This window comes from Mesoplodon mirus (assembly GCF_964341445.2).
Source record: "Mesoplodon mirus genome assembly, chromosome: X".
In the NCBI taxonomy this organism is placed as follows: domain Eukaryota; kingdom Metazoa; phylum Chordata; class Mammalia; order Artiodactyla; family Ziphiidae; genus Mesoplodon; species Mesoplodon mirus.
The window spans coordinates 22,804,688-22,813,615 of record NC_138981.1 but is presented as its reverse complement, the minus strand read 5'-3'; the positions used below and the strand labels follow the sequence as shown (position 1 = coordinate 22,813,615).

Sequence of the window (8,928 nt, the reverse complement as noted above, 5' to 3'; positions counted from 1 at the left end):
TAGCAGTTACCATGATTTTTTTTTTTTTTGGCCAAGCCGCGTGGCTTGTGGGATTTTAGTTCCCCAACCAGGGATGGAAACCGGACCCTCAGCAGTGAGAGCGTGGAGTCCTCACTATGGACTGCCAGGGAATTCCCAAGCCGTGATTTTTATTAATGTTATTTTAAGTGTGATATTTCACTAGAACAAATACCTTTGTGAGTTCTTTTCTTTGGGTGTGTGTCTCCAGAACACCCTCTTACAAATGGTTATTCCTGGACGATTTAGACATTAAGGCACATCATCTTTAATACCCCATCTGTGAGGTTTCTGTGATTGCCATGAGCATTTGGCTGAGAGCAGGGTGCTTAGGAAATGGGAGCACAGGAATAATAGACCAGCATAAGGAACAGTGTATGGAAGCGCAGACAACAGCAAGACCTCATTGAGGAAACTCAAGAGTAGCTGGGGAGGAGGAGGAATGGCCGAGGGAGGAAGTAATTGGGGAGGGCAGTCAGAGGTGGGAGGCAGGTTTTCGAAGACAATCTACCTCCTTCGAAGTTCCTCTCAGGGCAGCCCCGGGGGTGAGCACCTGGGCTACACCAGGCCTCAGAGGATCTGCCATGGCTCTTGTTGCAGTCAAGGGGGTGAACACTCAGGTGCCCTCAATGAATGCCGTGAGAGGCCCTCCGAGGCCAGGTGGCAATTGTGGGCACGGGGAGTTTGGGCTCAAAAGTGGTTTTGTCTTCAGGGTGGCTCCTATTTGGCAAAATTCTGACTACAGCACAGCAAACATGTCAGGGACTTGGTCTTTTTTAGTGGAGGTCTGCTATGTTCTGTCTCGAGGCGCTCTGGGCACGTCAGGACGCGGTTTTTTCTTATCTGGGTAGTGCAGCCGGGGTCCCTGGCCCAGAATGGACCTTTGCAACTGAATTAAACAGGAGAAACAAAAGCAGCAAGTTCGGGCCCCCAGGGCACGGCCCGCCAGCCAATGGGGCCCGGCCGCTCCCCGGCGGAGTGGTACTATTATGACAGTAGCCAACCAGCGCGCTCCATGCAAATGAGGTACTGTATCCCGCACCCGCAGCTCCAGTGTTCTCTGGTTGTTATAGTGATAAACTGAGGCCTTGCCTCTTGGGTTCTTGGAGAAGGAAAGTGCTGGGGGTGGAGGATAACCTCTTTACTTCCCCCTGGGAAGACGGAAAGAAGGGACGAAGAAGGGGGATGGGTGGGGAGGAGAAAAATACGTGACAAAGAAAACATTCTCTGCCTAGGAGGAGACTCTCAGAGGGTGTAGAACTGGAGGCAGCATTCACTGGCCATGCCAGTACTTACCACTGATGCTGAGTCAGAAACAGGTATCCCAAAATCCCTTTCCAATGAGCCTCCCTCAGAAACCATGGAGGAAATCGAGCACACATGCCCACAGCCTCGACTGGTAAGTAAAGACAAAGGATGCAAATGTATGCGTGGCTATGGCACAAAAGAGTTTCAGCGAGGAACTCTTTTATGCGCCCGCAGCCAGCGAGGAAAGCGATGCTTAGAGGATTTTCATGTAAATGAGAATAGAGCTACCGCCTAATCCTTCTCAGCTGTTTATACTTAGCTTCTATACCGAGCGCTGCTCTCAGCTTACAAAGCATTATTGTATTGGCTGGGTAGGAAACGGGCTGCTTGGGCTATGCTGTGTTTTTGTGCCTTGGGAGGAGGGGATGGGCTTTTTTCTTTTAGGTGTATTCTCATCTAAAGATACAGATCCTGTGGTACAATTTTAAAATGGCATTCTCTTCACAAAGCTTGAGACGAGTCCGTTGTTAAGTTCTAAATTCTAGGTAAGGAATGATTCTGCCCTCAACTAATTTTGGTGCCTAATGTCAGTTTTGGAAAGATGAAAACGACATGGAAGCCAAACTTCCCCATTCGTTTGAAAATTTCAAAATAAATAAGTAAAAGGGTCCCTCGGTGATGTGTTTAGAAATAATGTGCATCTTAAATGAATTGTAAACATTTCCGGAGCGTGCTGTGAGGGTTTCTCTTCAGGTAGTGGGAACCTGGAGCAGCTACATTTACTTGGAAAGGGGCTGCCTGCCTTTCATAATGAAAGTGTGGAAACAGGCACTCAGAGCTTCCTTGCATCTCAGTTACTGGTATCCCAAATTTCATCAGCTTCTCCACCACTGGTCATGATTCCTTAAGTAAATGTGGAAGGTGGTTCTCAAACACCTCAACGTGTATCCTCAAGGAATCAAAAACACCAAATGGGTGGTGGATTTTCTGTGTCCTGAAGTCTTCGGGAACTTGGGGAGACCTCTCTTTGGACCCCCAAATCCAAGCGACATACTAGTTAGAGCTACACTCTCTCTAGCGATTTCCCTCGAGTTAAAAGGTGCAATATTTTGATTGGCTGTGGAGTTTGACCCTGGGAAGAGGTTTTTTTAAAAAAGGATTTTGTGATGTAGCATTTTCTGTGACCTCCCAAAATGAGGGCTCACAGATTTCAAGGCCAGTCCATCATGTAACTGTTATTTCTTCAGAAGGGTTAATAAGGGTTCAGAGGGAGACTTAGGACAATTTTGTAAAACATGAAAACCAAGCAAGTTACATTAGAGCACCTAGGGCTTTTGTTCACTGTGTTTCTACTTTTAAAGATATATCTTCTTAGGGAAGTTTGATATTAACTGCTCCCCAGCGCTTAAGCCACTTGCTGAACAACAAACACGATGTAGTACCTGTTTCTGATGGGATACAAACCATCCCCATCCCCTTGGTTTGTTACCAAGGGATTCCTTTGAGCCACTAAAAACTCTTTTTTTTTTTTTTTTTTTTTTTTGCGGTACACGGGCCTCTCACTGTTGTGGCCTCTCCAGTTGTGGAGCACAGGCTCTGGACGTGCAGGCTCAGCGGCCATGGCTCACGGGCCCAGCCGCTCCATGACACGTGGGATCTTCCCGGACCGGGGCACAAACCCATGTCCCCTGCATCGGCAGGCGGACTCTCAACCACTGCGCCACCAGGGAAGCCCCATATTTTTAAAAATAAATTTATTTATTTTTGGCTGCACTAGGTCTTTGTTTCTGTGCAAGGGCTTTCTCTAGTTGCAGTGAGCGGGTGCTTCTCTTGTTGAAGAACACGGGCTCTAGGCAGGCAGGATTCATTAGTTGTGGCACGCAGGCTCAGTAGTTGTGGCTCACCGGCTCTAGAGTGCAGGCTCAGTAGTTGTGGCACACAGCCTTAGTTGCTCTGCATCATGTGGGTTCTTCCTGGACCAGGGCTCGAACCTGTGTCCCCTGCATTGGCAGGCAGATTCTTAACCACTGCGCCACCAGGGAAGTCCATCGCCCACAATATGTTTTTTAAAGTTAAACTGAATTTTCAGATTTGCATCGCACAACTTCCTGACAGGTCAAGGGCAGGGGAGAGGGTGGCATCCGGTTCCTGTTTGTGTATCATTTCAGTCTCTCGTGCCTACTTCTTTTCCTTCCCTTTTTGCCTTTTAGCTATTCTGCTCCTTGGTTGCTTCTGCCTGAGAGGGTGGGCAGAGGAAATCAAGGGAAGGAAGAAAGTTCAAGTACTTTCTACTTTCACTTGTGACAGCTCATCCTGGAGGTTAACTCCCAAGAACCATACAAAGCTGGCAGTGTTACACCTCCACCTCCCTGCCGGTTTAGAAATGAGAACTGAGGTTCAGAGAGGGTAAGCGACTTCTCCAAAGCCACATTGCTTTGAAGGGCTGTAGAGCTGGGATTTGAACACAGAGCTCTATACCTGCAAAGTGGAAGACCTTTCTCCTGCAACACACCTTTAAGTGAGATACATTCTTTTTCCATCTTTTTGGCAGTTCTGGCTTAAAGTGTGTGTGTGTGTGTGAGTGTGTGAAGGATGTACAGAATTTGAACTGTTAAAGTGATTGCTTTGATAAAAATTTCCCATGTTGTCCATCATTATTGTGGTCTATTGAAAATTGGCTCTGTTTAAATAGGGGCTGCAACCAATTTATAAACCACTACTAAGTTTTTTGAAGCACCTTTTCTCTTATCAGCAAATTTGGGTCATTGTGGGGTTATATTCTAAATTTAGATTTACACTTAATAACGAAGGCACATATTAACTACCTAGTAACATAGTTGATGAAGAGAGTGGCAAGTGAAAATATTAAATTAGGATTTCTTTTTATGTTTTTTAGTAGTTTCTGTTGATCTTTAGCTTTGCTAATATCTTCATATTTCAAATTATATAAATTCTGTTTCTCCCATTACCCAAACATATTGCCCCAAGTCAATCGTGGGTCCCTCAGAGCGTGGCTGCTCTGTTGCTTAACTAACTTTGGAAAGTTCATGGAAGACTTGAGAAATTCCCCTCCAGAGGACAGGCTCCTTCCCCCACGTGTAACCAAACTTGGATTCATAAAGTTTAGAGGAAACAGGACTCAATAACAAAACATTATCTTTAAAAAAAGTAGCATTTACCAGAGTGGTTGTGATTGTATTAGCCGAGGCACACACTGGCTCCCCAAACTCACTCTAACTTTACCTAGAGATATGGAAAAGGACATTTCTGGGTAAATAAAGGGCCATAAAGCTTTACTGAAACTCCCAGAATGTGACTTTATGTCACTGAATGTCACCCTCTGTAAATACGAATTTGATTTAAATCTCAGCAATTGTGTAAAATGCCCTTTTTTTTTTTTTTTTTTTTTTGCGGTACTCGGGCCTCTCATTGTTGTGGCCTCTCCCGCTGCGGAGCACAGGCTCTGGACGCGCAGGCTCAGCGGCCATGGCTCATGGGCCTCGCCGCTCCGCGGCATGTGGGATCTTCCCGGACCGGGGCACGAACCCATGTCCCCTGCATCGGCAGGCGGACTCTCAACCACTGCGCCACCAGGGAAGCCCCAAAATGCCCTTTTTTTAATGAACCATGCTCTTGATTTAGCATGGCACTTGAGAAGGTGTGTACAAGTGTCCCCGTCTACATACATTTGTCTATATATTATTTACAGTGAAGGCTGTTTATTGTGACCCAGGTTAGCTCTGCCCACAGTGATTGAGTACCTACTACGTGCTGAGCTCTGAGCCCTGTGGTACTTTGTGATCCAGAGATTCTAGAAGAGGCTGGCACACAAACAGATTGCTTTCATACAGGTTGAGAAGGACACAGTCTGCAGAGGGGTGTGTTCCCAGGTGCAGTGGGGGCAGAAAGGAGAGAGCGGTGAGCTCCTTGACAGCGAGTCCACGTTTGCCAGCGCGATGTAGAGTAGAAACCTGTCTTGTCCTCACCGTATCCCTGGTGTCTAATACAGAGCCTGGCATAGCCCTTTAAGGAAAGGGAGTGGGAAGCTGGCGTACCTAAATACACAGGACTTTAAAGCAATCTATACGTTAGACCCTTGTAAGTAGCAAATTGCTAAGGATATTGAGGATACAATGGAATCGTGTTCAAGGGGGAGCTTTTCTGGAAGGTATACCTGTAGGTTTTCCCCCTGTCTTTTTTTTTGTTGTTGGAAGGAAATATAAGAAAGAGTAAATAGAATTAAATAACACTGATAAAGAAGTTAGAAAAGAAATAGAAAATTACCTAGGTTTTATGATAGAGCCTTGGAAATGAAAAAGGGCTGGTTCGATATGCTACGTTAGCAGGAGTTCATTTTGGACTTTACTTCAAAGTGGAGCAGTGCCAAGAGACTGCTGTCTTGCAGAAGGTGCATTATGTTCATTGGGAGGTAGGGCACTCACCCGCTAGTGCTCAGAAAGATGGCCAGATTTCCAGAGACGTCCTTGGCTTCCTTTACTAGCCTCGCCATCTATTTAGCTACTCACATAGCATACATTTTAAAAGCAAGATACTTACTGTGCTACGTCAGTGAAAATAAACAACCATGAGCTTCCTTGGGCATCTACTGTGGTTGACTGGAATTCTGCCCAAGGTTATTATTAGACATCTTCCTGCCGGTCTTGTTCCAAATGCAACATCCATTTCTTGCAGATTGATAATAGTCGGGCATATTGAACATGGGATCAATGAATTAGTTTCTCCCATTCTTTTAAGTTTATTCTTTCACTATCGCTCCAGTCCTCCTTCCCCAATTTGCTTAATGCTGAACTCCTTATGGAGGATATTAATATAAATCAAATATAAGAAGACAAGTCTGTTCTTTTTTTTTTTTTGGGGGGGGGCTGTGTTGGGTCTTCGTTTCTGTGCGAGGGCTTTCTCTAGTTGTGGCAAGTGGGGCCACTCTTCATCGCAGTGCGCGGGCCTCTCACTATCGCGGCCTCTCTTGTTGCGGAGCACAGGCTCCAGACGCGCAGGCTCAGTAGTTGTGGCTCACGGGCTTAGTTGCTCCGTGGCATGTGGGATCCTCCCAGACCAGGACTCGAACCTGTGTCCCCTGCATTAGCAGGCAGATTCTCAACCACTGCGCCACCAGGGAATCCCCTGTTCTTTGTTTTATTTTGGCATTTGAGCATACAGAAATGGAAAGGGTGTGTCCTCATTCAGGCAGTGAGGGGGATTTAAAGTATTCAGTGAGGCAGGGCTTTAGAAAGGCACTGAAAGAAACCTCAGCCCCTGACCAATGATCCACAGTTAGCCAGCTGCTTAGAAACTTCCACACACAGCAAGGTACCAGGTGCTGTGGAGAGAAATAAAAGAAATAATGCAGAGCCCCTGCCCTTGAATATCGTTTTCATTTAACAGGGGGCAGTAGTTTGGTAGGTGGAAGCATGCCAGGATGCTGAAATCCCTTAAGAGAGCTTTTTTAAAAATAAGTTTGGCTTTAATATATTGGGCTTTCTACAGCATTTAAGCTATATTTTATCCATTGAGCAGAATTACCTCACAGCAGGGGGACTTCCCTGGTGGTCCACTGGGTAAGACTCCGCGTTCCCAATGCAGGGGGCCTCGGCTCGATCCCTGGTTGGGGAACTAGATCCCACATTCATCATGCATGCCGCAACTAGGAGTCCGCATGCTGCAACTGAAAGATCCCGCAACTAAGACCTGGCACAGCCAAAAAAAAAAAAAAATTACATCACAGCAGGGAGTACTGCATTATCCTGATCCCCAAGTTAAGATGAGTCCCTGCATTTGAAGAAAAGAGGCAGCTTGCTGATCCCAAAACATTTTTGGATATGGCAAGGATCAGTCTATTTTTGAGGGGATCTTAAGCCCTCAACTGTGAGTGGCACACTCCAGCTGCTACAGTAACGCTGTCCAGTGGAAATACAACGTAATTTAAATTTTTCTAGTAGCCACAATTTAAAACGTTTTTCTAAAAGGTGAAATTATTTTCAGTAATATATTTAATTTAATCTGATGTATCTCAAATATTATCATTACAAATGTAATCAATATAAAAATAATTAATGAAGTATTTTATATTCTTCATACCAAGTCTGAAATCTGGTGTGTCTATTACACTTAAAACACATCTCAGTTCAGACTAGCCAATTTCAAGTGCTCACTAGCCACATGTGGCTTTAGAGGGAGCTCAGACACCTGCCCAGGCCTGTGGAGGATGAGCTCTGAGAAGCCACAGTGATAAATACATTTCATGTTGCATAGTACACACGTGCATGTATTTACTCAGAACTAAAAAAAAAAATCACCTTCCTTTACTTCATATTTTACATTCACTTTCTCTGCTCTCCTATTCTGTTTTTTTAGTAATCTACGTGAGAATTAATAAGTTTGAAGTTAGGGATGGGGTAGTGGAGAAGGAGAGTCCTGGATGGATGTGGGAGACTTTAAAGGAGGTAAATGCACCAGGATTTGTAATCGAGCCTGAGGGCGGGCAGTATCAGGATGGCTCAGTTTTCTGGCTGCAGTGGGTGGGTGCCACCCCTGAGGTGGGAGCATCTGGGAATAGCAGTTTGTGAGAGTTAATGTTGGGGATACCATGGGGACTTCCATTTGAAGGTGTCTAGTTAATGTTTGGTTTTGGAACTCAGGAGAGAATTCTGAGCTAGAGATGTTGATCTGGGAGACATCAGTATGGAGGAGATGGAAGTGGAATCGAGGTAGTGAAATTGATGCGAGCGAAATTAGTCAGTTTCTGGACCGATGGAAGAAGTGGATGGAAATGGTTAACTAGCAAGAGTGCCTCAGGATAATCCTTCTACGGGGTAATTCTAGAAAATAACTGACCCTGAGCCATCCTATCAGGTTCTTGGAAGGAGTAAAATCGAAGAGCTGTAATTAAAGCTATTAGAAAGCTCCTTATATCTGTCTGTCTCTACATGAAATCTGGTTAAATTAATCTACTTTATCCCAGAATTTTTCCAGGATGTAACCCTGAGGAACACCATTTAAAGAGCCAATAGAGGAAGGATCATGAAAAGAGGACAGACATCTCAAATATCTGGGAGATCAGGGGTACCAAGGGCAGGGTAAGTTCTGGGGAGGGAATATCCGATAGAACCCAATGCAGCAGAGAGATCACATGAGATAATAAGGGAAAGTTTCCTTTGGATTTAGGAAGAAGAGGTCAATCATGATGTTTCAATGAAATGGTGAAAACAGAGACCAGATAGGTTGAAGAGCATTTAGGGGGTGGGGAAGTAGAAGCTTGAATGAGAGGAGAAGCATATAGAGTGTATAGGACCCAAAGGTGGATAAATCAGGGTTTAAGATTGAGAGAAGCTAGCTTTTCTCTCCTCTTCTTTTTTTACTTCCATACTTCCCTCCAGCCTTCTTTCCTTCCATCATCCAGGATGTCAAAGCTTCTGGTTGGCTCATTCTTTTAAGATGGTACCAACTTGCAGTTAAATATGAATGGGAAAGAGCCAGTGGGAGAATGTGAAAATGATGGGGAAAATTGATGAAGGGAATGACCCTTAGACTGGAGATGTTGGGATCCAGTGCACAAGAGGAAGAACTGGCTTCATGTTGGTAAAGAGATACCTCTCCCACTGTCTTGGTAAAGAAGCTGGTAAGGATGTTTTGGTTATAACGGGA

General features: G+C 45.0%; 1 protein-coding gene across 3 annotated transcripts in view; it reads left to right on the top strand.

The window, feature by feature from the left end:
- The first annotated feature begins 1,099 nt into the window (after nucleotides 1-1,099).
- The window catches only part of PCYT1B (phosphate cytidylyltransferase 1B, choline), a 125,330-nt gene continuing 117,501 nt past the window's right edge, over nucleotides 1,100-8,928 (top strand). For 2 of the 3 annotated variants that reach the window (XM_082610588.1, XM_082610589.1), the window contains exon 1: nucleotides 1,100-1,417. In XM_082610588.1, coding sequence (XP_082466714.1) covers nucleotides 1,301-1,417 — 117 coding nt within the window. In that variant the 5' untranslated portion in view covers nucleotides 1,100-1,300. The remainder of the gene's footprint in view (nucleotides 1,418-8,928) is intronic. The other variant, XM_082610586.1, reaches the window with a different exon arrangement.